The following is a 26,414-nucleotide window of genomic DNA, read 5'->3' as shown; positions in this document are numbered from 1 at the left end:
CCATAGAGCCACATGTGGCTCGCCAGCCACAGTTTGCTGACCACTGACCTAGGACATGGGGTGGGGAGAAAATGGCCTGCATGGCATCCATTCTCCCTGTTGGGATTTAGTCTGTGTGCCAGAGCACCTGTCCTTAGTTGGGCAGGACTGAGAGCAGCAGGTTTCCATGGTCCAGGAGACGGGCGCCTGAATCTATCTGATCTCACACACACCTAGCCGTGGCCGTTTCAGACTTGTTACAGCTTCCAGCGGAAGCCACAGCAATAAACTGTTTTTGGGAAATCCCACCAGTTTCCTGTTTCTCCTCTGCCCCGAATGCACGCTCCCCCTTGACCTTTCCTGTCTAGTGCCTCTGTGGGCTGTGCTCGCCTCAGCGCTGGGACCCAAGGCGACGAGCCGCTGGGCTGTCAAGGCAAATTCCCACAGTGTTGTTCGCCCAGGAAGGGCAGAAGTCATGGTTTGGGGCCGTTTCCTGTTGGAGATCGCAGAGTGACCCAGTCCAGGGCAGAAACAGGCAGATGTCCTTGCTCTCACAGCCTGACTTCACTCCCAGATAGGCCCAGCCCCAGCCAGACCGAAAACAAGCCCTGGAGGGGGAGGCGGAGGGTACCTCCTCCCCCTGGACTGCCAGCCTGTGGTGGGGAAGGTGCGTCGACCCAGGTGCTCCGGGTGGACTGAAAGCTGTGCCTCACCTGCCTCCTGGGCCCCAGGCACAGGCCTCGCTGGTTAGGAAGTTCTGCGCCTCTTCATTTCAAAGAAAGGAGAATTGAGAGGGAGGAGACACCTCCATCCAACATCGGGGGCATCCTTCCAGCCCCGGGGAGAGGAGCATGCCCTCTGCAGTTAGCCCGGGGTCTCAGGGCAGCTGGGCGGGTCCGCTCTCAGCCAAGAGTGTTCTGCCAGGCTGGGCAAACCACAGGCCTTCTCAGCTACGCCATCCCAATCCCCACAGCTGGGCACAGCTCTGTGGGCCCTGCTAGAACACTGGGCCTGGCACTAGCCCCGCCCCCAAGAGCAAAGAGTCAAGATTTCATTCATAATTTGTATCAGATGCTGAAACTTGGCCCCTGGGGTCCTGAGCCAGCTGTCATGCTCCACTACCCCTGAGCGCTTGCAGGAATGTTCCAGGGAAGCTTGCTCCCTCTCCCCCAGCCCCAGCCCCTGCTTGCTTTGGTTTCTGAAAATGCTTCTTGGCAGCCTCAGAGCGTGGAGTGTTTCTGATGTGGCAACAGAAACCAGGCCGGCAGCTCCCTGAGGGCACAGAGCGAGCTCCCTGGGTGCCTGAGGAGAGCCAGCCTGAGCCCCCTCTGCGTCAATGCCAGTCTCCGCACGCGCGCTTTTACACAACAGGTTTTATTGAGGCCGTGTCAACAGTCCATGCTGTTTTTCTTTTCAAAAAGAAGCCCCATTTTCTCTGATTCCCCAGTGCAATTGTTCTGAATCTTCTGTGACACAGGGCACTTCATAGGTATGCAGAGAACTAAGCTGCTTCTACCAGGTTAGAAATGAAATCACTAAATGGGAAATATTAAAACCTTAACCTTAAAAAAAAAAAAAAAAGTGAGGAATCAGAATATAAAAATGCACAATGTGGTTTTCATGTTAAAACCGGACATCGTTTACCAAAGCTAGCCAGTTAGGTAGACAGCACCTGGGAGGTGGCATTTCGAAGCACCGGCCCCCCTTCCACAGGCTGCCGGAGTGACTCAGCACAAACTCTGGAACAGCCTCTGTGGCTCCCCACATCCTCCTCCGAGCCCGGGTTCACTGGGAGCTGGTGAATTTCTGCCCGTGGGGAGCCCTCCCCAACGGGTCAGGTGGCGGCGGGGGGTCAGGTGGTGGCGGGGCCTTGGCCCCTGGAGGGGGCTGAGCACAAGGCCTGCAGGTGCGGTGTGAGAGCTCTCCTGGGTGTTGGGGAGTGAGAACCCCACTGTGGACCTTACCAAAGCCTGTTCTTAGTGTGTCACTCGGGCAGATGGGTTTTCATTTTTCCTCTTGAACATTAGCATGAGCAGTCAAACAGTCTGCTTTGCTGTGGGAAGAGGACCGACCGGCCAGGGGCCTGGGGGAGCCACAGCTCAGCGAGTCAGAATCGGCAGTCACCCTCCACCCTCCACCCTCCGTTCTCAACTGGACGTTCTGGCCCCGCCAGGCCGAGCCGTGCAACCAGGTGCCGATGACCAACAGGCTCACACTTGGTCCAGAGAGGGGGGCTGGCTTCGGGAGGGCTGAGGGGGCGGCCCCAAGCCACCGGGAGAGTGGCTGTCCTTCACGGGCAAGTGTCCACCTTCCCTGCCCCAGCCCGAATCCCAGCTTCATCCACTCAGCTCGAACTAGGCGCTGCGGGAGGGGAGAAGGGAAGGGAGACCGGCCTGTTTCCTGCAGGGGAGCTCTGGCTGGGGAAAGGGCGGCACATCCAGAGCCAGCTCATTCCAAAGGGGCCTGCTGGCAGCCTCAGCCTCCAGGGCCCTAATCCTGCTCAGAACAGGAAATTGGAACCAGAGGTGGGAGGAGAGGAGGCCCCCCAGGCCAACCCTTTAGTAGACACACACACACACACACACACACACACACACACACACACTCACACACACACGTGGTTTTCATTAGGGAAAAGCAGGCGGAGTCTCATGCCTGAGCTTGTGTGCACCTTGTTCTGAGGGCTACACGAGAGGCTGTGTTTTGGGGTCACTTAGGTTGGGGGGTGGCAAGGATCCCTTAACACTTTGTGAGAAAATCAGCCCTCCCCCCAGGGGGTGAACGGACTGCCTGTGCCCCTCCCGCCGGGCCTGGGCAGCTGCCCTCTTGCTGAGCAGAGCCAGAGCTGGTGGGGGCAGCCGAGGAGATGGAAAGGCATGCGAAGGCTTGCCATCCTGCCCCAGCCCCAACCCCACCCTTCACAAACCACCATTCCCCGTGGCTGCGGCTGGCACCAGGAGAGGGGGTGGCCCTTCCCAGGAGCCTGCAGCAGGGGCCACACACCTCCACATGCCTGATGCCACCGCCTCACCCCTGGGACTGCAGGCCTGGCAGAGGGTCCACATGGCCCCCTCCTTCCCTTCCCCCTGGAAGGAAATAAACCCTTCAGGGGGCCCACTGCTTATGCTGGAGGTCCCAGGGAGCTGAGAGAGCCCCGGCCAATAACAGCGAGGCCGTGCTCCATGCCTTGAGCAGGTGCCACCTGTGGGCCAGCAGGAAGGGCAGGGCTTGGGAACATGTCCCCCCACGGGGATGGACGGGGAGCTCCGTCCCCTCAGCTCTGACGCACAGAGAAGCAGCGTTTCACCCCCAGGACAGCCCAGGACGCGGGGGGCGGGGTCTCCCACAGCTGGACCAAGTGCCCCGGGGCCTTGCCTGCAGGCCAGGCAGGGCAGATATGGGGTCCCCACCCCGACACTGCACAGACACCGAGGGGAGGGGAACACTCGGGCCGGCCTCTTCCAGAAGCAACCTCCGCCTGCATGGAGGGAGAAACCAGGTCCGTCTCCCCGGGCAGAGGCCCAGGCCACGGCCTGGGCCTGGCCGCCTCCGTTCCCGCCTCTGTTCGGCCTTTGGTTTTTTTTTTCTTTAAATGCAGGTTCCTTGTACGTGAGAAGGTCTCTCTACCACTACGCAGGAGGAGGCAGGGCAGCGGGGCCCGCGGGTTATGTGGGGCAGAGCAGGAACCCTGAAAAGGAGGAGTGGATGTACTCGGTGGAGTAGAGGCCGTTGGCCTGGTCCGAGGGCATCTGCACCCACACCTGGTCGTTGGGCCGCAGCTGCAGCACGGCGCCGCCCGACGCCTGGTCCAGGTAGCCCTTCTTGTACTCGTCGTAGGTGTAGGTGGCGGGCACGTTGTTCTTGTAGAGCGCCACCCACACGCTGGTGCCCTTGACGTGCACGTGGTAGGCGAAGTAGTAGACGCCGCCCACGGGGCACGTGAAGATGCCGGTGGCCGGGTTGTAGCCGCGGCGGCCGTTGTAGAGGGTCCGGTCGAACCTCACGGGCATGCCGGAGGCCGGGAAGGGCGAGGTGAGCACCGCGGTGAAGGCCGGCGTGGCCTGGGCCGCCAGCTCGCCCAGCCCGAGCTGCGGCCTGCCGCCCTTGCCCAGCACGGCGCCCTCCACGCCGCCGCTGGGCAGGTGCAGGCCCGCGATGCCCGTCTCGTCGAAGGCCCCCGGGGCGCCAGGGGGGCCCGGAGGCCCCGGAGGCCCCGGGGGCCCTGTGAGTCCTGGGGACCCCGGGACCCCGGGGGGCCCCGTGGGCCCGGCCACGCCAGGCTCCCCCACGCTGCCCTCTCCGGGGGGCCCTGGCAGGCCCCGTTCGCCCTTTAGGCCTGGCAGACCCTGGGGCCCCACGGGGCCGGCCGGGCCCTGCAGTCCTGGGATTCCTGAGGGGCCTCTCAGGCCGGGCTGCCCGGGGAGCCCCAAGTCACCCTTCTGCCCCAGGGCTCCTGCCGCCCCCGGCCCCCCGGGGCGGCCCGGGACGCCCTGCTCGCCCTGGGGCCCAGTCGGCCCAGGGGGTCCATGGCCCCCTGGAAGGCCCCTCTCCCCTGGGAGCCCAGGTTTCCCAGCCAGGCCATTGGGCCCCTGGTCACCCCGAATGCCAGGCAACCCCGGAGGGCCTCCGGGCCCTGCCTCCCCCTTAGGCCCGGGGAGCCCACGTCTTCCAGGGAGCCCTGCAGACCCCGGAAGTCCGGGGGGGCCCCCAAGGCCTTGTGGGCCCTGCTCCCCTGGTTCCCCATCCTCACCCGGCTCACCCCTGTCCCCCAAGAGCCCTGGAACCCCAGCCTGGCCCTTGTCCCCCTTGAGGCCTGGCAGCCCAGGCATGCCGTAGCCCGTGGGGCCTATCAGGCCAGGCGGGCCCCGGGTCCCCGGTTCCCCTTTGGCCCCCGCTGGGCCCTGTAGCCCTGGCACTCCTGCTGACCCTGGAATCCCCACCCCATCCATCCCGGGGGGCCCTTTGGGGCCGAACGCCCCTGGCTCCCCCCTGGGCCCTGGCACCCCGGGAGGGCCAGATGCGCCCTTATCTCCTGGGGCCCCAGGGAGCCCGTCCAAACCTGGTTTGCCCAAGCCAGCTGGACCGGGGAGGCCAGGGGGTCCGGGGGCACCCCCCTGCCCCGGGGCCCCAGGCAACCCTGGTTGGCCCACCCCGTTATCCCCTTTCAGACCTCGATCACCTGGGGGCCCAGGCTCCCCCTGGGGCCCTGGCTCCCCCCCAAATCCCGGGGGTCCTGGGACCCCCTGAGGGCCTGGCTTCCCAGGAACAGCAATGCCAGTGGGTCCAGGGAGGCCAGGGGGCCCTGGGGGGCCTCGGAGGCCCTGGTCCCCTCGGATGCCTGGCTCCCCCCGGAGCCCTGGCTGCCCTGGCGGCCCAGCCTTGCCCGGGAGCCCCGGGGGCCCGGCCTTGCCCGTCCGGGAGAAGCCGGGGGGGCCGGCGGGGCCAGGCTGCCCGTGGAGCCCGGGCTTCCCAGTGCCTGGCTTGCCTGGGAAGCCGGGAGGGCCGGGGGGGCCCCGAGGCCCGGGCTTCCCAGGGGGGCCAGGCTCTCCTTTCAGATCCATCGGCAGCAGCGGTAGAGGCATTTCTGAGAGAAAGAGAGAGAGAGAAGGCACAGTCAGGGGCCTGGTCAGTGGGGACCGAGGACTCTCCGACCCACTCCCCCCACCAGCATGGAGAGCACTGGGAGAAGACAAGGCTCTGTCTCTGTTCGTGAAGACCACGGCCTGCTCCGACAGAAGGTGGAGTTTCGGGGGGGCCAGTGGCAATCTTGGGGGCGTCAGGGTTTCTTCAACCAGAGCTCCTAGCATCATCCTACCTATCCCGGTTGGGAGCCTCTCATTCTTGCATGTGCTAGAGAGGAACGGCCGCCAGGTGGCGCCAGCAGCCGTCCGCAGAGCCGGTCGGAGCAGACCGCCCCCCACCCCATCCTCACCCCACAACCCCCGCCCCTCCTCCCCTCCACAGACCCCGCTGCCCGCCCGTCTCCAGGCCCTGGACGGTGGGAGGCCCGGGGCCGCATCAGAAAGAACGAGGATGTGGGCTCTCTGGCGGTGATGGACGGCCGTGACCTGAGGTGGAGGTGGCAGGCAGGGGGCGGGGGGTCGCAGCCGTCGGGGGCCAGTGCAGGGTGGGGAGTACTCACCCAGGTACTGGCCCTTGCCCTCGCGGAAGGGCGGCCCCACGGGTCCCTTGTGCATGGGCTGCACGTACTTCACCGGCGCGTATCCCGCCGCCGCTCCGGCCCCGCCGCCGGCGGCCGCCCGCGGCCCGCAGCCCAGCACCAGCAGCAGCAGCAGCGGCGGCCGCACCGACCAGGGCGAAGGAGCCCCCCGCATGGCGTCCGCGAGCGGGCTGCAGGGAGGACGAGAGGGACCATCAAGCCAGCCCCGGAGCCAGCCCAGGGACTCACCAAACGCTCAGAAGTTAGATATTATTCACAAGCAATGCCCAAAGTCTCCGAGTCTGCACGGTTATCTCCTAATCCTCCTAAGCCAGCCCTGGTTCTCCATCCCCTGGACAGCAAACAGCCTGTCCCCCCGACCGGTCAGTCTGCAGCCAGACCCCTTACAGCCCAGCTCGGACCGCGGCAGCTCCCTGGCTCAGGCCCCTTTGATGATGAGAGCACCCACTGCCATTTGCTCGGCTCTGCCAGGCACTGGGATGAGCTCTCCAGAGATGGGAGCGCAATCCCCCAACACTTTACACAGGTATTACCCTTGTCATCTGCATTCTCCAGACAACAAAACTAAGGCCTCTTGCAAGCAGGACTGGGATCTGCCTTAGATCTGTCTGACCTCACAGGAGCCCCTTACATCTGGGGCTCCCCTGCCCTGAGGATCAAGTCCATTTGCTCCGAAGGCATTCAAGGCCTTTGCCCTCCCCAAGAAGGGAATTTTTATTGCTAAGCCATGATTTACTATTTTTTAAAATATATTTCATTGATTTTTTACAGAGAGGAAAGTAGAGGGATAGAGAGTTAGAAACATTGATGAAAGGGAGACATCGGTCAGCTGCCTCCTGCAGCCAAACCAGTCTCGGCTATGATTTCCTATTGAATACATAATGTAATAGTACAATTAACAACAACAGTCCTAGCCGGTTTGGCTCAGTGGATAGGGGTGTCGAACTCAATCAGAGAAGGGGCCAAAATCTAAAATCCAGCCTAAATCGCGGGCCGAATGGTTTAATGAACAGTCATAAACTGTCATTGTGATGGAAACTCAGCGGAGTGCAGTGATGACAGCGCGGTGCGGGCCACATTGCAAGGCCTGGCGGGACGGATTTGGCCCGCGGGCCTTGTGTTTGACACATGTGGGATAGAGCATCGGCCTGTGGACACAAGGGTCCCAGGTTCGATTCCGGTCAAGGGCATGTACCTTGGTAATGGGCACATTCCCAGTAGAGGAGTGTGCAGGAGGCAGCTGATTGATGTTTCTAACTTTCTCTCTGTAATAAATAAATAAATAAATAAATAAATAAATAAATAAAATATATTTTTAAAAATTAAAAAAAACCAATAACATAACATTCTAACATTTATACTTTTAACTTTCAGAATCACCCTGATCAATATACAAAGCTTAAGTTTCTGGGAAAATAATGTTTTTATTTCAACAGTATTCTTCTCATATGCAAAATGGTTTCTCAAAATAGGGCATTTGTGACTAACATTTCATAAAGCTTCCTGTGTGTAAAGAAATGGACCTCCACATCAGCTGCACCTACTGAAAATCCAAACCATAAAAGGACCTGGTAGAGCCACATCCTACTGAAGCTCCCGAAGAGCTACAGGGAACATGACCCCCTACCACTGACTCAATGCACTGGGCAGAAGAATGGAAATTGGTGGCCTAGTGTCAACATGAAATGGATATATATACATATATATGCTCGAGGCCTAGTGCATGAAATCCATGCATGGGTGGGGTCCCTAGGCCTGGCCAGTGATCAAGGCTGATCAGGTTCCCCGCCTCCCGCCCTCCTTCCCTTGCCGCCCGCTTTCACCACCACCACCCCCAGTTCCCCACCCCAGCCTGGGGGCCCAGCCCTGATTGGGTGACCAGGGCCTGCTGGCTGGGGGGAGGGACCAGGAGATTGGCTGGCAGGCCACATTGGCAATCGAGCCTGTGGGCTGGGGGCAGCTCCTGTGTTGAGTGCATCATAGTGACTGGTCCTTCCCGTCATTCTGTTATAATGGTCACGTAGGCATATATATATAATTTAAGACAGAAAAAGAGTGGGACAGGTAGCTAGAAACCTCAATGATGAGAGAGAATCACAGATCAGCTACCTCCTGCATACCCCAAACTGAGGATGGAGTCCATAATCCCAGACATGTGCCCTGACTGGGAACTGAACCTGTGACCTCCTGGTTCATAGGTTGATGCTCAACCACTGAGCCACACTGGCCAGGCAGATTTATTCTTAAATAGGTAGCAACACATCTCTATATATAAAACCCTAATATGCAAATAGCAAAACAACTGAAAACCCATTTGCTATGACATGTGCTGACCACCAGGGGGCATGCACAGAACATGGTGGGTGTCAGCTGCAGCGGGATGGTTGGGCAGGTGAGCAGGCGCACCAGACCAAAGCTGGTCGCCAGTCACTGACATGGGGCGAGCCTCTGGTGGTTACTGAAAATTCTTTGCTCCCGTGCTGTGCCATGGTCCCACCAGGCACTTGCACCTGCTGCCGCGCCAGCCCCAATCACTTCGCGCCATTGGTGGGTGCGAGCGGGGGCCAGTGCTGTCAGCGTGTGGGAGCAGTGGTGGCGGGAGCAGGGCTGCTGGCAGAAAGGGAACAGACCAGGCAGGATGGGGGGCCCCGGTGGGAGGGGCCGGGGGGGGCGTGGAGGATGGGCCACCGCAGCCTTGCAGCCCATAGTTCCTTTCAAGGTGCACACATTTGTGCACTGAGCTCCTAATGTATCAATATCATTCCTACTACAGAGACACACACAAACCAATGCACAAGTCCTTTAAGGGAGAAGCTCAGAAACCATCTAGCTTTCCTGTGTTACAATCACTGAAATGAAAATGACCATATTTATGGAACCATAAATGTCTTTATAGATGAAGCAGATGAAAATATAACTCTTCGGCTAGAAATAGTTTTGAAATAAATCTACTTTCACTAATATATATTTAATTAAAAATGTGTATTTATGGCTTAGTTTCCTCAAGAAAGTACAATACAAACCTGACCTGTGCCTGTGTCCAGCCCTGCCACCTACTGTGCCTTTCTCTGCCTCTCTCCCTCCCCCCAGCCCTCTGCTCTCACAGCACAGAACTCCTTTCGGCTCCCAGACCAGGCAGCCGACACCTCTAGGCCTTTGCACCTGCTGTTTCTCCACCTGCAACGTAGACTAGTGGTTGCCTAAGGCAGGGGTAGGGAGTTATGGGGAGAGACTACTAATGGATGCAGGGCTTCTATTAGGGGTGATAAAAACGTTCTAGGATGGATTGTAGTGATGGTTGTTCAGCTCTGAATGTATATATTGATTTCAGAGAGGAAGGAAGAGGGAGAGAGAGATAGAAACATCAGTGATTAAAGAGAATCATTCATTGGCTTCCTCCCGCATGCCCCACCCTGGGGATTGAGCTTGCAGCCCAGGCATGTGCCCTTGACTGGAGTCAAACCTGGGACCCTTCAGTCCGCAGGCCGCTGACCTATCCACTGAGCCAAACCGGCTAGGGCATGAACATATTTGTAAAAGCCATTGAATCATACACATTAAATGGGTCAGTTATATAATACATGAATCATATCCCAATAAAGATTTATTTAAACAGGCTAGCAGCCTGCTTCTAGGCTGCTGTGCTGATAGATACCGTCTGCCTCACAGCACGCACCCACCAATATTTGCATGGGGCACCCAGGGGTCTCTGGGCACCAATGCCTGGCCTCCAGGGGCTCAGGGGAAGGGTGTGCACACTGGGGTGCCTGTGGGGAGCAGAAGCTCCCTAGTAACTGGGGTGCGTGTGGGCCTGCATCCCATGTTCCTTGAACCCAGCCTCATACAGAGCTCTGCAGGCATGAGTGCGGGGCTCTGAAGATGGCTGGGGGAGCTGCCAACCCAGCTCTGGGTTCAAATCCCAGCTCTGCCATCAACCTGTTCTGTAACCTTGGGCAGGGCACACCACCCCCTGAGCCTCAGCCCGACAGGGATACCTACCCCTGGCAGGGCTCCCACAAGCCAGACCAAGCAGGCTTCATGCAGTGGGATCCACTCAGGGCCCCCCACCCCGGGGCTCAGGCATTCCTGTCCTCATTTCACAGACCCTGAGGCAGAAGCTTAGGGGGCACGATCCTGCCCAGGGCCCACGACTGGGAAGGTGTGAGAGCTGAGGCCTCGTCCAGAGCCCGCCCTCAGCACCGGCCCTGCTCTAACTGGACGCCACGTGATGGTCACCAGCACTGTGAGGCTGACGGTGCAGGCCTGGCCTTCGGGTCCTGCTGACGGAGGCGCTGGCCAGGCCAGGCACGGCCTAATGTTTTACATCCCTGCGTTTTAGAGGCGAGGAAAACGGATGCAATCAGGAGCTAAACCAGGCAGTCTGAGCCTTGAGCCCCAGCCCCTGACCACCTGACCATCCCATCTCTCCTGACCAGGAAAGGGCCCTCGTGCATGGGCACCTGAGCCGGGGCCCACAGAGGCGAAGGGGGAGCAGTGCTCACACTCACAGGACCAGAATGTTCTGCCTGGTGCATGGCCGGGGGTGGAGGAGCAGGCGGCAGGGCGGGGAAGGCAGCAGGAGGCAGGGGGAGGGAAGGGAGCCAGCTGGCCTGAGTGGGCCAGAGGCCAGGTCATGGCACCACCATAGGAGGACTCAGGACAGCCCTGGCTCTAGGGATGGGAGCCAAGGCCTCACTGGGAGTGGGGGGTGATGGAGAGGACAGGCCGCCTCAGGCTCAGCGGGGAGGACCGTGGGGGACACAGGCAGACGTTTGCCAAAGGAAGAGCCAAATCCAGTTGAGTCGGCACAGGGCCCCGTACGAGTTCCCTGGCTCTCATTCCTCCTGGGCAATAGGGCTCTCAGGCAGCGTCCCTGCCGCACGCCCTCACACACACACTCAGCAGCACCTCCTGCACCTGCTCCAGGGGGGCAGGTCACTGCAGGACCCCGGCCCCTCCTTCCGCTGGAGCGGCAAGTGGGCAAGTGTCTGGGGAAATGGCAGCTCCCACTGAGCTCGGAGACCTCCGGCCGCACGGCTCAGCCCCGGCACCTCGTGCTCCCGAGAAGATTTCTCTCCACCAGGTCCGGGGCGAGGGGGCTGTTGTCCCTCTGCGCGCGAGGAGCCCAGGGCGCGGAGAAGAAGTGATGTCTAGCCTGGGAGCCAGGTTTGAACAGAGGGCGTGGGAACCTGAGCTCTTAACCACACTGCGACATCCTGCCCGGAGGGCGGGGGGAGGAGCCTGCGGGAGCCACAGCCAGGCTGAGAGGGAAGCAAAGGAGAGAAAGAGGGGGAGAGTGCTCCCTCGGGCTCTCAGAGGCAAGGCTGGCATGTGCCAGTCCGGGAGCGGGTGCATGGCGGAAGAAGGGGCTGCACAGAGAAACGATGCCCTGGGATGACACACCACAGCAGCCAGGGGGGACAGACTGCCCCCACCCCACCCAGCCACCATCAGAGCCAGGGTGCCTGGGCACCTCTGAGTGCCCCCCTCATCCCCGCCTTCTCACGGCCACCCCTGCCCACACGCCCAGGCTCCCCGAGGCTCTCCCTCTGTGTGCGGTTCTGGCCCCTGTGGCTCCACGCCTCCCTCCTACTGACTCCTGGGTGTCGGGAAACCTACTGGATCCCTCCTGGTCTCCGCTGATGCCTGCGGGTCCCGGTCTCAGTCTTTTATTATTATTATTATTGATTTTTTTACAGAGAGGGAGAGAGATAGAAAGTTAAAAACATCAATGAGAGAGAAACATCGATCAGCTGCCTCTTGCACACCCCCTATTGGGGATGTGCCCGCAACCAAGGTACATGCCCTTGACTGGAGTCGAACCTGGGGCCCTTTGAGTCCACAGGCTGACACTCTATCCACTGGGCCAAACCGATCAGGGCTCCCATCTCAGTGCTTATTTCTCTTTTGACTCCTCTACTCTCTCTACCCTCCGCATACCCCTGACTCTGTGCCCGACACAGGACTGGGCTGGCAAACTGTGGTGCTCAATAAATGTTTGATGAGCTCAATTCGCCATCAACTTTAAAGGTCATGCCGATAGCTCTTAGTCCTTTCTTCAGCCTCACAGACACCTGTCACACACACCTTCCCCTCGCCCCAGGCCAGAGGGGAAGGGGCCAGGCCGTCCTTCCGCTGCGAGCAGCCTGCCCGGGGAGCAGAGGTGCGAGGGAAGGAGGATTCGGTCCCGAGTCCCTGGTTCTTTCCGAGAGGAATGCTGGGAGGGCCTGGAGGCTCGGGCCTGGCTGTGCTGTGTGACCTTGGGCAAGCCACCACCCTCTCTGGTCGCCTCTTCGGAAGAAAGGCAGGGGCCGGGCGGCTGGGAAGGGGCCGGGCCGGCAGGGGCACGAGGTGGGGTGCACCAGGAGACGCTGATTCAGGGGATTGAGCGGTGGCGGCGGCAGGGTGGACGCGCTGTTTGGACAGCTGCAAGTCCTTAGCGGGGATTTCCCCCCTTTTCAACAAATCCCCGTAAAGCAGCGTTTTGTCCAAGTCAGCGTTTTGTGGCAGCCTGGGCCTCCTCCGGCCGGCCAAGGAGGCTGGCTGGGCGCGGGCGGTGCTCTGGGGTCTTTCAGACCGAGGTGGGGGAGGAACAGGCCCCGGCAGGAAGAGGTGGCAGGAAGGCAACCCTCTCCCCCAACTACACACAGGCGCACACACACACACACACACACACACACACACACGAGTGGGCCGGGCACCAGCTCACGTGCCCCCTCTCCTCCCGTCTCCTCAGAGGGTCCGGTGCCCTCACGGAGGGGCCCAGCTGACCCCATGGAATTTCGGGGTCCCCCCGCCCCACTTCACAGAGGAGCTCTCAGCGGTCCGGACGGTAAAGGGGCCCGAGGGAGGGCCCCCAGAGGCGGTGCCCAGGCGTGGCTGGTGGCCCCGGGTCCTCCGGCTCCGGGCCCGGGACCCCAGACCGGCCGGCGCTGCAGCCGAGGGCGCCGCGGGGAGCGCGCAGGCAGCGGGCCCGGCCAAACCACAGGCATGTTATGAGACGCTTCCTGTTGTGGAGACATTTCTGCGGGATCGGGATCGCGGCCCCGCTTGCTCCCCCGAGCCTCCTGCCTCCCTGCTCCCCCTGGGTCTCTGCCCTGACTAACTTCTCTCTGCGTCTCTGTCTCTGCCTGTCTCTCTCCGACCCCGTCTCTGCCACCGCACAGGTGAACAGCGTTTCTTGCTCCCTCTCTCCCTCTCAGGGGTCCATCCTGGGAGTCCCTGAGGCCCTCCTCGGCCCTGGCAGCCCCCGGACGCCCCCTCAAGCACAGCGACTTAGCAGTTGGGTGATCGTGGGCAAGTGAATTAACCTCTCTGAACCTCGGTGTCCTCCTCTGTGAAAGGATTAACAGGCGCTCTGAGCCGACAGCACCCCCAGGTGCTGCCCTGTCCTGCTCCCCTGATGGCCGGGAAGTTCTGCCTTCGGTCTAACCTCAGTCCCTCCTGCTGTAAAGCAGCATCTCCCCAGCCCTTACAAAACTCCGGTGGACTTGCTGCCCAAGGCCAGGACCTTGTGAAAGTTCCCTAAAATCAGCTTTCAGGCCTTCTAGGCTTTTCTCAGACTACTTCTGAGGTGAAGCTGACCAGGGTCACATGGCCTGCTCAGGACCAGGATGGAATTATGGATCTTGGAGAGAAACAGAGACACTGCCCGCCTTGCCCGCTGGGCATGATGCCCGCCCACAAATGCCTAACTGGGCCGCTCCAGACTTCTCCAGGGTTCCTGAGCCTCCCAGCTTGGGAAATTGGAGACCTTTTCCCGCCATCCTTTACCGAGTCTCAGCTGAAGGAGGTCCTGTCTCCCACTCAAGGCCCAGGCCCCTCCAAACCTCTTTCTCAGGGGCCACTCGCTGTCCAGGGTGCCTCCCCCCCACCTCCCGTCCCGTCTCCAGCCCCTCCAGCCCATGTCCTCACAGGCCTAACTCCTACCCCGGCCTCAGCCACCTCATCTCTTTCCAGCCCTTCTCAGCCAAGCTTCTTGAAAGGCCTGTCTTTACGCCTCAGTCCCACTCGGGCTCACCGCACCCTCTGACCCTGGTGCTTCCTTCTCTCCAACACTGAATTCACGGGGGCCCTGCTCCTCCTTCCTGGGAAGGTTCCTCTGGAACTCCCGTCTGCCTGCCTCTGTGCAGACCCAGGCTTGCCCCAGGGCGCTGGCTCGGGCCTCCTCTCTCCCATCTCCACGTTCCTCCTGCACTTGCAGCTCACACTCATCCCACCACCAGGGACCCCCACCCCCTCTGGCTGGGCTGCCACCACAGGTGCCCAGGCCAGAAACGGCGTCACTTCTGACCTTACCCGGCAGTAAGGAGTCCCTCTGCCTACGTACCCCCTTAGCACACTCAGAAAAGGCCGCTCTGCCTCCTGCCCGCTCAGCCCCACTCGCGGCCTTTCCCGCGTGTCCTTCTACGTGACAGCCCCGCTCCTTCACCCTCCCCCCCAACCCAACCTGTCTCCCCCACGTCTCTCACTTCTGTTCCTTCTCCTCTTCCCCGCAGTCTGCCTTCATACAGACCTGCACTGTCCCAACCCGCAGCCAGAGCCTGGCCCTCCCCCCACGCCATGAAGATTGTTCAATGAAATGGCCCAGTCCTCACCCGGCCTGTCAGAGCAGCCCGTCTCCTACCCCTCGCCCTCGGCGTCGCTGTTCTCCCTGACACACCCTGTAGGTACTGCAGCCTCGCTTCTCAAACTCCAGCGTGCACAAGACCGTTGGCTGTTTTTGGTTTTGTTAATCCTCGCCCCAGGATATTCTTTCCATTGATTTTTAGAGGGAGTGGAAGAGAGGGAGGAAGGGGGAGAGAGAGAAACATCGATGTGAGAGAGACACATCAATCGGTTGCTTCCCACATGCGCCCAGACCGGGGCCAGGGATTAAACCTGCAACCCAGGCACATGCCCCTGACCAGGAATTGAACCCCGTGACCCTGCCCACTGAGGCACAGTGGCCCGGGCGCAGCAGACAGTTTTTTGAAACACAGGTTCTTAAGCGCCACCAGCCTCAGGGGTCCTGTTCAGTGGGTGTGGGGCAGGGCCCAACACCTGCATCTCTCACAGCTCTGGCCGCCTGTCTGTGGGCCTCACTCTGGCACCGCTCTGCCAGGGCCTCGCCTGCTCTGGATCCTCCAGTGGCTGCCTGATACCAACACAGTAAATCCCATGTTGTGCTCTGACTGGTTTGGCTCAGTGGATAGAGCATGCGCCTGTAGACTGAAGGGTCCCAGGTTCAATTCCAGTCAAGGGCATGTACCTTGGTCGCGGGCACATCCCCAGTAGTGGGTGTGCGGAGGTCAGCTGATCCATGTTTCTCTCTCATGGATGTTTCTAACTCTCTATCCCTCTCCCTTCCTCTCTGTAATAAATAAATAAAATATATATTTTTTTAAAAAAATTCCATGTTGTTCTTCGGTGGCTCCCTGGAGGAGGAGGCAGACTGTAAACTCAGTAGGATGTGAACCAGTTAAGACGGGAGGCGGGTGAAACAGGTGGAGAGAGACTAATGCGAGATCACCTCGGTGGGGGTCGGGGGAGGAAACACACTCAGAGTTATGGGTGAGGGAGCCATGTGGGTGGGTGTCACGCCCATCTGCGTCCCTTCCTCCCGCCTCTGTCCCTACGTCCAGGTCCACAGGCCTGCGATCAGGCATCGCTTGGTGTGTCCTGCCTCCTCCCTCTGTGGCCCTGCCTGTCCTCTGTCCTCCCCTATATGCTGTCCCTAGATCCCTGTCTGAGTTCCGGGCCCTGTGAATCCCGAGCTGTTGGTCACTTGGTGGGGCCTCGGAAAGAGCACTCACAGCCCCGACGCTCATGCCGCCTTCAGGTCTGTGTCTGACCCACCCAACGACCCCTGGGCCGCCCCACAGGATCAATAGGAGGCTCTGACCCCCTCAGATCCCAGTGGGCAGGTGTGAGGGCTGCTCCCAAGCCAAAGAGCCGCCGGAATCCGGGAGCCGGGCGGGGAGGGGGCGGCAGGCTGGGCCAGGCTGCCCGGGCCGCCTCATCGCCCGGAGTTCTCGGCTCTGGGCAGGTGCAGGGACAGGAGGGCCTCCCCACCAGGCTTCAGTTCCACCAAGAGTCCCGACGCCCTCGCCTCCCAGACCCCAGGGGACCTCGCTTTGGGAAGCAGCATTGGAAGGAGGCTGGAAGGACAGGTCAGAGTTCAGCCGGCCCCGAGGGATGACGGTGGAACCTTTGAAACTGAGAGCAGAGCAAACAGCAGGGCAAGGAGCCCGGGGCAGGGGCATGTCTGGGTGGGTGTGCAGGAGGCAGAGAACCTGTGGGTCAGGGACTCCAGAGAGACTTTGGCTGGAGATAAAACAGGGCTTCGCTGACAGGGCTCCTGCAGCCTGGAGGAGGGCCATGGACTTGCCCTGGGGGAAACAGCCGCGTGTAGGGGGTGAGAGGACCCACCGCACCCGAGCCCCAGCGTCCCCAATAGCCAGACACTCCTAACGTCACTGTTTCCTGTGCCCACCCGCCCGCCTTCGCCTGCATGTTCTCCCCTGATTGCCCTTTCTGTCCCTCTCCTCCAGGCAAACGTGTTATTCTCCACTTAAGATCCCAGTTTGAATGCCTCCTCCTCCAAGCAGCTTTCCCTGCCTCCCTTAGGTAAAACCTTCTCCTCCTAGGCATCTCTCCCCACACCCCCAGCCTCATCCCTGACTGGGCTTGGCACACAGTAGGTGCTCAACACAGTAGGTGCACACAGTAGGTGCTCTGGCTTTAGAGACCTCTAACCACCCGCCTCCCACCCACATCCAGCCAAGCCTGCAGGGTGGCCGCTCACAGGGCCCCTTGTTCTTGTGGCTCTTCCAGAGTTCTCAGCTCCGGGCCGGAGGGGGCAGGGCTGGACCTCCCTCCCGACAAGCAACGAGGTGCACCACGTGGGCCCCCGGCCTCTACCAATCCCTGAGACTGGCCACCCAACAAACCCCCCTGGGGAGGAGCGTCTTAGGGCAATAAGTGACCAGGAGGGGGGAATACCTGGGCGAGGGCAGATGACCCAGAAGAGGCCCCGCAGTGGGCAGGACCAGGGCAACGAGGTATCCGCAGGAGGCTGCCAGGGGACTGGCCCTCCCCTGCCCGGGCTCAGGCCTCAGCCGGTGCCATCACTCAGTCTCTGACCGGGCCTGGACATCGAAGGGTCCCCCAGGCCCAGCCACCCCCGGGCCCCAGGCCAGGCCAGGCCAGGCCAGGCCGGGACTCTTCGCTGCCAACCCCTCGCCTTCTGGTTCACATTTGCAGCCTTTTCCGGAGCGCCACCCGCCGCCCGCTGCCTCCCGCGCCTGCCAAGATTCCTGGGCCTCCGTGGCTTCCCCGCGGCCGGGCAGGGAAGGGGCCCGCGGGAGCACCGCCAGGCCACTGCACCCGGCAGGCCAAGCAAACACAGGCCCCGCCAAGGAGCCGGGAGAAATAGCTCACAAATGAGAAAAAGCTGCTTCCGAGTTGGGCCGAGGTTCTAAAGCCCCGGCCGCAGGGAGCTGAGGTCACCTGCGAGGGCCGCCTGCCGGACAGCCGGGCCGGGAGGGGCTCCCGCGCAGCAGGGGGAGCAGGCCTGGGCCGCGGCCTCCCCCGCCGGGGGTGTTCCTGCCCGAGGCCCCCCTCTGGCTTACCTTTCAGGTGGAGGGGCCTCTGAGGTCCCAGCAGAGGCGAGGCCTGCGGAGGAAAGAGAGAGACAGTGAGGAAGGTGCCAGGGCCCGGAAGCCTCCTGCCCTAGCTCACAGCCCCCGCGGTGCCCGCCCTGGGCTGGCACCAGCAGCCCCTGCCGGAACACTGGCCCCGGCCTCAGTCTCTCTCCGCAGGACGCCAGGGGTGACTCCCTCCATTCATGTCCTGCATGCTTATCCGTGTCCACGGGGAGCCCGGCCTTGACTTGACGGAGTTCCTCCTGGCCCAGGCCCAGGCTGAAGGAGCCCCTTCTGGCCCCGGCCAGTTTGGCTCCCTGGGTAGAGCGTCAGCCTGCGGACTGAAGGGTCCCAGGTTCCAGGTTTGATTCTGGTCAAGGGCATGTATGTACCTTGGTTGCAGGCACATCCCCAGTGGGGGGGGGGGGGGGGTGCAGGAGGCAGCTGATGGATACTTCTCTCTCATCGATGTTTCTTCTTTTTTTTTTTTAATATATCTTATTGATTTTTATACAGAGAGAAAGGGAGAGAAATAGAGAGTTAGAAACATCGATGAGAGTCATCGATCAGCTGCCTCTATGCCCGCAACCAAGGTACATGCCCTTGACTGGAATCGAACCCGGGACCCTTCAGTCCCCAAGCAGACGCTCTATCCATTGAGCCAAACCGGTACCGGCTCTCATCGATGTTTCTAACTCTCCCTATCCCTTCCTCTCTGTAAAAAAAAATCAATAAAATATATTTTAAAATAAAAATAAAAATAAAAAGCCCCTCCTGTGTGCCAGCTTTCATGCTAGAGAAATCCCTACTACCCTGTTTCCCCGAAAATAAGACAGTGTCTTATATTAATTTTTTTCTCCCAAAGTTGCTCTAGGTCTTATTTTCAGGGGATGTCTTATCTTTCCATGAGCTAGGTCTTATTTTCGGAGGATGTCTTATTTTCGGGGAAACACGGTAGGTACCGGGTCCTGGGCTGGGGTGTCCCTCCACAAGCTAGGTTTCCTGCCTGGAGGAGCTCCTTCTGTGTGGGGGACCCTCGGCTGGGCTTTGGGACACAGAAATGGCCCGGCCCAGGCCCCGTCCTGCCCTGATTTAGCTGGAAGCGTCAGACAAGTGGCCACCACACAGCTGGCGATGGTCTCTGGGCTGTGGGGACACAGAGCGGGGAACGTGGCCTCCCCTCTGAGTTCCCCCAACAGGATCCGTGTGGGAGGGACACCAGAGCTGGGTCCTGAGGGGTGAGGAGGGGCCTGAAAGGCAGACAACGTCAGAAAAGGAGTTTCTGGCAGTAGGAAGCTGCTCGGCTGATCCGGGGAAGATCCCGAAGTGCTGAGGGGTTGAAAGGACAAGCAGGAGCCCAGAAAGGTGAGGCAACCTCATGAGGAGCCTCGAATGCCGTGCTTGTGTTCCTGTGGCAGGCAATGGGGAGCCACGGAGGGTTGTTGAGCAGGGAGGTGATACAGTCAGGACCCTGAATAGCCAGGCCCCCGTTTCTGCCTCGATCAGCCATGAGGCCAGGCGGGTGCCAGCCCTAGTCCAGGTCACTCAGCTGTCCACGGGGGAGCGGAGGCCACAGGCCAGGGCCAGGTGTAGCCCTCGGGCGGATGGGGAGGGAACTCCCAGCCAGCCCACCTGGCAGAAGACCTACCGGCCGCGTCACTCTCTCCCTCAGCTGCTCGCTCGCCTCTGCCTGCTCCCATGGAAACTCTGACACCCTGGCCCCGCCTCTCACTGCACAGGCCGCCAGACGCTAAGGCCTTCCCTCCTGCCCAGCTGAGCCTGCCCCCATCCCTACCACCCTGAACACCGTGACCGTGGCCGCACAGGTAGGTCTGAGGGCCCGGTCTGGCTGACGGAGCTGGGTGGGAGGTCCCACTGCCCAACTGAACCCCAGCTGCTCTGGCCCCCGCCCCCACCCCACCATGAAGCTTGGGGAGGGAAAGTGGCATATTGGGTCTGGGTTTTTTTTTTTTAGAAATAAACATGGATTTAACTGCGTGACGACAAGGAGAGGCAATCAGTCCAGGCCGTGGAGACAGCGTGCGTGAGGGTTTGGAGGTGTGAAAGCTCAGGCTGGAAATAAAACATAAATAAATGAACTAACCAAACACAGCTAACATCGACTGTGCGTCTGCTACATGCCAAGCGCTGTCCCGGGATCTCCCAGGGCTGAGCTCAGCGTCCTCACCACAATCCGGAGCAGCAGCAGCTTTGCTCTCCCTTCCCCCGGAGGCAGGCATCGGCACAGAGAGGCTAAGTCACTGGCCCAGGGGCACACCGCTCACGAGGGGTAGAGTCTGGCTCTGAACTTAGGCTGTTGACCCCAAAGCTTGGGTTGTTCACTTCTCCGCTAGAGGGGTGATCTGAGACGAGAAGGGCGGGCTGGGGTCGGCCTGAGAAATGCCTTGAACATCAAGATGAGAGAGCCGAGCCGAAACCGGTTTGGCTCAGTGGTAGAGCGTCAGTCTGCGGACTGAAAAGTCCCAGGTTCGATTCCGGGCAAGGGCATGCAAATCGGTTGTGGGCACATCCCTGGTGTGCAAGAGGCAGCTGGTCAATGTTTCTCTCTCATCGACGTTTCTAGCTCTCTATCTCTCTCCCTTCCTCTCTGTAAAAAATCAATAAAATTATATATATAAATTTTTTTTTAAAGATGAGAGAGCCAGGGCCCAGCTTGCAGCAGCTGGCTGCCCACACCCTCCGCCCACGTTAGCCCTTTGAACCCCAAGTACATGCTATGTCCCAGACACAGCACTCGGCACGCTCCGGCGTCCTCTCACCGCACGCTCCCACGCCCAGGTAAGGCAGGAGTCGCTGTCCTCTTTTCCGAGGAGCAGATGACAGGACTCGGTGGCACTGGGGCTTGCCCAGCCCCCAACATGGCCAAACCCCGTGCCCTCGGGCTTCCCGGAGACCTCTCAGGCTTCTCCACCCCCACCGGCGCTGCCTCAGCCAGACGGCCACACGGCCCTCCAGGCGGGCACAGCTCCATCGAGGGCTTCAGGGGCCGCTCCAGGGACCAAGGTTCCCTCCTCGGTCCCACTCAGCAGGAAGCTGGCGCGGGTTAGTGGGCCAGGGCCGTGCCTGAGCCGACGTCAATGCGACTCTGTTCCTAACCTTCACCCCCGGCGGCCTTCCCTAATCTCCTCCGTGAGCCTCTCCCCTGGCGATATCTCCTCCTTGCACAGAGCCTGCCACCAGCTAAATCCCAGGCCAGATGGAGGTGGGGGGGGACAGTATGCACCCCCAGCCCCACCAGCTTCTAAGAGCTGCAGGGCTCCCAGGGCGGAGGGGCAGTGCCCCAGTCCCCCTTCCTGCTCCCACCTCTCCAAGCTGAGGTGCCAATGGCCCTGAGCATAGTCGCCTGTCCCAGAGACGGGCTCCTGGGCGAGGTCCCCACCTTCTGAGCCTCCACTGGGGCGGGCCCTGGGCTGTCCGGCCTTACAAATCGCAGGATGGGTGAAGAGCCATCTGCTCCAGCCCCACCTCTAACCAGCACGTGGCCTCACTCATCTAGGCCTCAGCTTCTCAGTGCCTTTGTGAGGATTAAAGGAGCTGACTTCCTATGGTGAACTTCAAGCAGTGCTTGACATAAAGGAGCCGTTAATAAATAAATACGAGCCGTTCACTCGTATTACATTACTGTACCCCCGTGACACCTCCCCCAGCCCTGTGTGGTCGGATGATAACCCCTCTTGTACCGCTGAAGAAACCGAGGCTCAGAGAGAAGTCACCCCCAAGTTCGCCCAGGTAGCCAGTGGTGGGCGGTCCCAGGGTTTGGACCCCAGCTGGGAGTCCACAGAGGACCCACGGATAGTGGGGGACACCCCCCCCCCCCCGCTCCCCGGAGCGGAGGCATAGTGTGCCTGGGGGTGGGGCTGAGTGAGGGTGAGGGTGAGGGTCCTCCACACGCCCTCAGCCCCTCTGGCCTCCCCCTCTGGGCTCCCCCACCCTCGCCCCTGCTGCCGCTGCAGGAGGGCGCTGTGCATTCCTGGCTGAGCGGGGATTTGCTGCGCTCCCGGAACTATGAGAAGAATGTCTGCCACGAGCTGAGCTACGCCGGGGTCGCCTGTCAGCGGGCACATGGCCTGAAGGGCTCCCGCAGAGCTGCCGGGCGGCCGGGAGGGAGGACAGAAAACCCCTGGGTATTGAGGGCCGTGATGTTAGAGGTGGAGAGACCCCCCGAGACCTTTCAGGGGAGGAGAAAGGGCCCCTCCACCCCACCATCCCCGCTCTCCTCACCCCAGGCTCTATGGGGAGCCAGGATGGCCTCACTGGCCCAGCGCACAGGCTGCGGAGACCCAGCGTCACCTGAGGTTACAGGAAGGAGGCCAGGGCCCCTTCCTCCAGAGGAGGCCTCCCTCCCGGGGCCGCGGGGACAGGGCCTCACCCGCGCTGTTCTGGGCTCCCTCTGGGCCCGGCCTTCTCGTGCCTGCTGTTCCCCCAGGTCCTCCTCCCCAGAGCAGCCCCTGCGCTAGGAGAAGGCGCGGTGCTCTGTGCCCGCTCCCCAGCTGGGCTTCCTCGCCTTCCCCACTGGGCAGGGCGCAGTGGGAAGAACGTGGGCTGTGCGTGCTCACAGACCTCAGCACGGTGACACTTGGCCAGTGACCAGCCTCTGAGAGCCTCCACTTCGCCCTCTGTTACATGGTCACCGCGCCCTGCAGCACGGTTACCAGGACTACATGACACCGGGACCTGGCACACCATCGGTGCCCAACAAACTTTTTTTTTAAATATATTTTATTGATTTTTTACAGAGAGGAAGGGAGGGGGATAGAGAGCTTGAAACATCGATGAGAGAGAAACATTGACCAGCTGCCTCTTGCACACCCCCTACCGGGGATGTGCCCGCAACCAATGTACATGCCCTTGGCCAGAATCGAACCTGGGACCTTTCAGTCCGCAGGCCGACGCTCTATCCACTGAGCCAAACCGGTTTTGGCCCAATTGACTCTTGTTGGTCCCCTCCCGCAATGGGACGGAGAAGAACTGAAATTAGGGAACTTCAGGCGACAAGGTTCCCTCCACCCCAAGTGTTGAGGGGGCGGGGATGGGAGGCGCTCTGGGAGGAAGGGAGCCCCGAGCCCAGGGTCCTGGTCTCTGGTCTCAGTCCTCCCACTGGCTGCGAGTGATCCCAGGCAGGTTCCTCTCTGAGTCTCTATGAGCCCATCCGGGAAGTGAGTCCCGTTCTCCCGGGAGGCACCAGCCCGCTGCCACCCCTTCTCCTGCCCTCCAAGAGCCAGGACCCGTCGCCCGTCCAGGTTACATGGGGAGAGCCACCTCCCACTTAAACTCTTTCCTAGTCCCTCCCCAGGATCGCACCGGAGTGTGTAACACACCGATCAGAAGTCTGGGTGAAAGGGCTGCACCCCCATCACTGCGTGAGCTGGGACCCTCCTCACCCCTCTGCAGGCAAAATGACCGTAGATACAAGTAATAGCATCCCATTCGGTAGGTGGGGAAACTGAGGCGCGAGGCTGAAAAGTCTCTTACCCAGGGTCACAGGAAAAGTAACCCCAGCCTGTCTGGCTCCCACGGCCTCTCTTCCCCTCACAGTATGTACCGCCTTCACTCAAGGCCCACTGTCCACACACCACACCCTGCAAATGCCCCCAGAACAGAGTCTGGGATTCCCTATTGGCGTGTGACCTCCCCAGCTGATGTCCGGGCAATCATGTGTATGCCCGTGCCCTCCCACTCACTCCCACTTGGGCTTCCGTACACACCCCAGGCCCCCCAGACACTACTCCCCGCCCCAACTCATGGCCACACTCAACACTCAGACCCCTGCCTCCATGTCTCCCCTTCACCCTCTTCCTCTGGGGACAGCCTACAGTCACCCCAGGCAAAGCTCCTGGCCTGTCCTCCGTTCACCCCGCCAGCCAGTCACTGAGGCCAGTCTAGTCTCTCTTCTTACTCTCCATCTCTTCCTTCCTCTCATTCCCATGGCAACCACCCCTTCCTCCCAGGACAACAGTCTCCTTGACTATAAGATCCCCCTTTGTCGTTGACCCCCAAAGAAACCAGGGTGATAGCCAGATTGAACCACTCTGCGGTTCACATCCTTTCTCTGGACACGCCCTCTGGAAACCTGACCTCGAAGCAGTGGTCAGTCCCTCTCACTCACGCCCCCATGTCTGAGCCAACGGCAGCTCACTGCCCCTGAGAGGACTCCGCAGCTTCCACCTCCGCGCCTTTGCACACGCTGTTCCCTCTGACCGGAACGCCCTCCCCTCACCCCGTCCACCCCCTGCACCTGTCAGAGCTCTCCTTCTCGAAAGCTCGACCCAGCTGCTGCCTCCCTGACCACCCCTCCCTCCCACACTCGGTCCTGCATGGTGCACCTGGACGGACACCCTGAGACACAGCTGCACCCCACATGAGAGGTCGCTGTGCCCCAGTTCTTCCACCCCAACTTCCAAGTGCCTCTGGCCACAGACGGGACCAGTTCATCTGAGGACCCACTTCCTACTAGGGAAGCCCTAGGCCTGCCCGGAGGGTAGGGGGCTGAGGTGGTGGAGCAGCAGGGCAGGCAGCTGGGGTCCCGCCCATGTCTGGTCTGGCTCAGGCCCCGGGCAGGGGTGGGAGTGGGGGTGCTCAGGCTGACAGCCTGTTTGGTATCTTTCCCTTCTCTCTTGCTCGCAGATACATTCGCTTCCATTTTTTCTCTCCCCTTCCTCTGAGCCAAAGAGCGGAAGCACTTATTTTCTCTGTGGTAGACAATGTGAAACCGGAGAGAGCCCCTGGCGAGCGTGTCTGAGTGTGAGTGTGAGCGAGGGTGTGTGCGTGTGTTGTCCCGTCTGTGTGTGTCTGGCGGGGCTGTGCGGGCTGCTGTGAGTCTGCAGGAGTCTGGGTGTGTGCATGTATGTGCACATGCCCCGTTGTTGTTTCAGTGCCTTTGGTGGAGTGTTTCAGTAGAGCATGTTCACGTGTGTGATGGTGTGTGACTGTCAGTGGGAGGGAGTGTAGCTGTGCGTGTCTGTGTATGCCTGGTGCGTCCGCACTATCGTTGAGGGGTGATTGTGTGTCCAAGGGTCCGTGGGGACATCTTCCCCTAACAGAGACCACGACTCCCCAGGGTGCCTCCTCAGCCCCCCCTCCTCCCCTGGGCTCAGGACAGGGGGTCCGTTCCCAGAGAGGGACCCCAGGTTGCCTGCCCTCCAGCCACCTCAGCCCGTCGGCCCCAGACCTTCCATGTGCCCACAGCTCCCGGGAGGCTGGGGCTCTCCGAGCGGCCACCAAACACGGCGCAGGCCGGGCCCCAGGCACCCCGGCAGGCCAGGCGGGAGGAAGGAGGTGAGGATTGCCAGGGTCCCCCTGAGGGAGGTCAGCAGCACTTCCGTGCCAGGAGCCCAGCATGCTCTCACACACACCGAGGGTCTCACACACTTACCGACATGCTCATTGAGAACATCCTGGCAGACACTCACTGTCCCCCCCACCCCTCAGTGCACACACTGACAGGCCCACAGGCAGAAACACACACACACACACACACACACACACACACACACGCGCACACCAAGCAGACTTGGGGCGCCTGCCTGTCCCCAGCTCACAACTCCTGGGCTCCTAGGACTGAACAGCATTTCTCCGTCCAAGGACTCCTAGGGCCACTGTGCTTCCAGCCCAAGACAGACACATTGGGGGGCTGTTCTGGGGCCATGGGCCCCCGCCTCTGGGCTGGCAGTGGCCCCCTCACCCCTGCAGTCCGCCTGGGGCTGGGGGGGCGCTGAGCCTGGGGCAGGGACATCCCGCAGGAGCTGCCTCCTGTTGGGGGAGGTGCTGCCAGGACACCTAGAACAGGAGGGACGCGGGGACAGGAGCTGAAAGACGGGAACGGAGAGGTGGCCAAGGCAGAGCGAGGGGAGGGCGGGCCAGGGACTTCCTGCCCACTGGGGGCGCTCTAAGGCCCCTCGCCACCCTCTCCTCCACCTGGCGAGGGAGGCTTTGTCACCCCGTCCTCAGGTGGGAAGAGGTGACAGGCTCAGAGTCGGGGACCCCACCGGCGCGTCTGGCGGTGGACCCCGCTTCTGGGAGGGGGGAGGGCGGAGGGGCCGTATCAGGGTCCTGCCGGGCAGCTCCGGGGGGGAAGGGGCGCAGGGACCTGGGTGGCTCCGGTCCGGTCCCCATCCAGACCCATCCCCACCCAGCGCCCCAGAGGCGCCAGCCCGGCCGCCGGACAGCCCGGGGAGGCACGGGCTGGTCTCCGCCGGGAGCCCCGAGACCCGGCAGCCGTTACCTGCAGGGCCGCCCGCCGCTCCGGACGGAGGGCAGCCGGGCGGCTCCGCGGAGGGCGTCGTCGGGGTCCGCGCCGGCGGGGCTCCGCGTCGCTCTGCGGCCGCCCCGCGGCTCGGAGTGGGCGGGCGGGCGGCGGGGTGGGGGAGGCCGGCGGCGGGAGGGGCGGCGGGCGGGGCCTCCGCCCTCCTCTTTCCACAGCCGCGGCCAAGGCCCGCGCCCGCCTGGCCCGGCACCGGCGGCCTCGAAGTCAGCCTCCCTCCCGAGACCCATCTGGGACACCCCCCAGCCGCACCCCAGGCAGCTGGTCCCCCAGTCACCCACCCCGTGCCCACGGCCCCGTGCCCTCAAGAACCGGGACCGCCGAAACCGGTTTGGCTCAGTGGCCTGCG

General features: G+C 61.4%; 1 protein-coding gene across 1 annotated transcript; it reads right to left on the bottom strand.

The window, feature by feature from the left end:
- Positions 1 to 1,337: 1,337 nt before the first annotated feature.
- Positions 1,338 to 26,153, bottom strand: COL8A2 (collagen type VIII alpha 2 chain). Its single transcript, XM_036445483.2, has 4 exons — positions 26,027 to 26,153; positions 17,773 to 17,815; positions 6,122 to 6,330; positions 1,338 to 5,563 (listed from the first exon to the last, which is right to left on the bottom strand). Exons 3-4 carry the CDS (start codon positions 6,312 to 6,314, stop codon positions 3,645 to 3,647), a joined length of 2,112 nt encoding a protein of 703 aa, XP_036301376.1. The 5' UTR covers positions 6,315 to 6,330; positions 17,773 to 17,815; positions 26,027 to 26,153; the 3' UTR covers positions 1,338 to 3,644.
- Positions 26,154 to 26,414: the final 261 nt, after the last annotated feature.

Source organism: Pipistrellus kuhlii, unplaced genomic scaffold (assembly GCF_014108245.1).
Source record: "Pipistrellus kuhlii isolate mPipKuh1 unplaced genomic scaffold, mPipKuh1.p scaffold_m20_p_2, whole genome shotgun sequence".
Taxonomy (NCBI): domain Eukaryota; kingdom Metazoa; phylum Chordata; class Mammalia; order Chiroptera; family Vespertilionidae; genus Pipistrellus; species Pipistrellus kuhlii.
This window is presented reverse-complemented; position numbering and strand designations above follow the sequence as displayed.

Coding starts and splice junctions, on each gene's coding strand:
- COL8A2 (XM_036445483.2), bottom strand. CDS start 6,314: ATGCGGGGGGCTCCTTCGCCCTGGTCGGTGCGGCCGCCGCTGCTGCTG. Junction 5,564..6,121: donor GGGCAAGGGCCAGTACCTGG/GTGAGTACTCCC, acceptor TCTTTCTCTCAG/AAATGCCTCTACCGCTGCTG.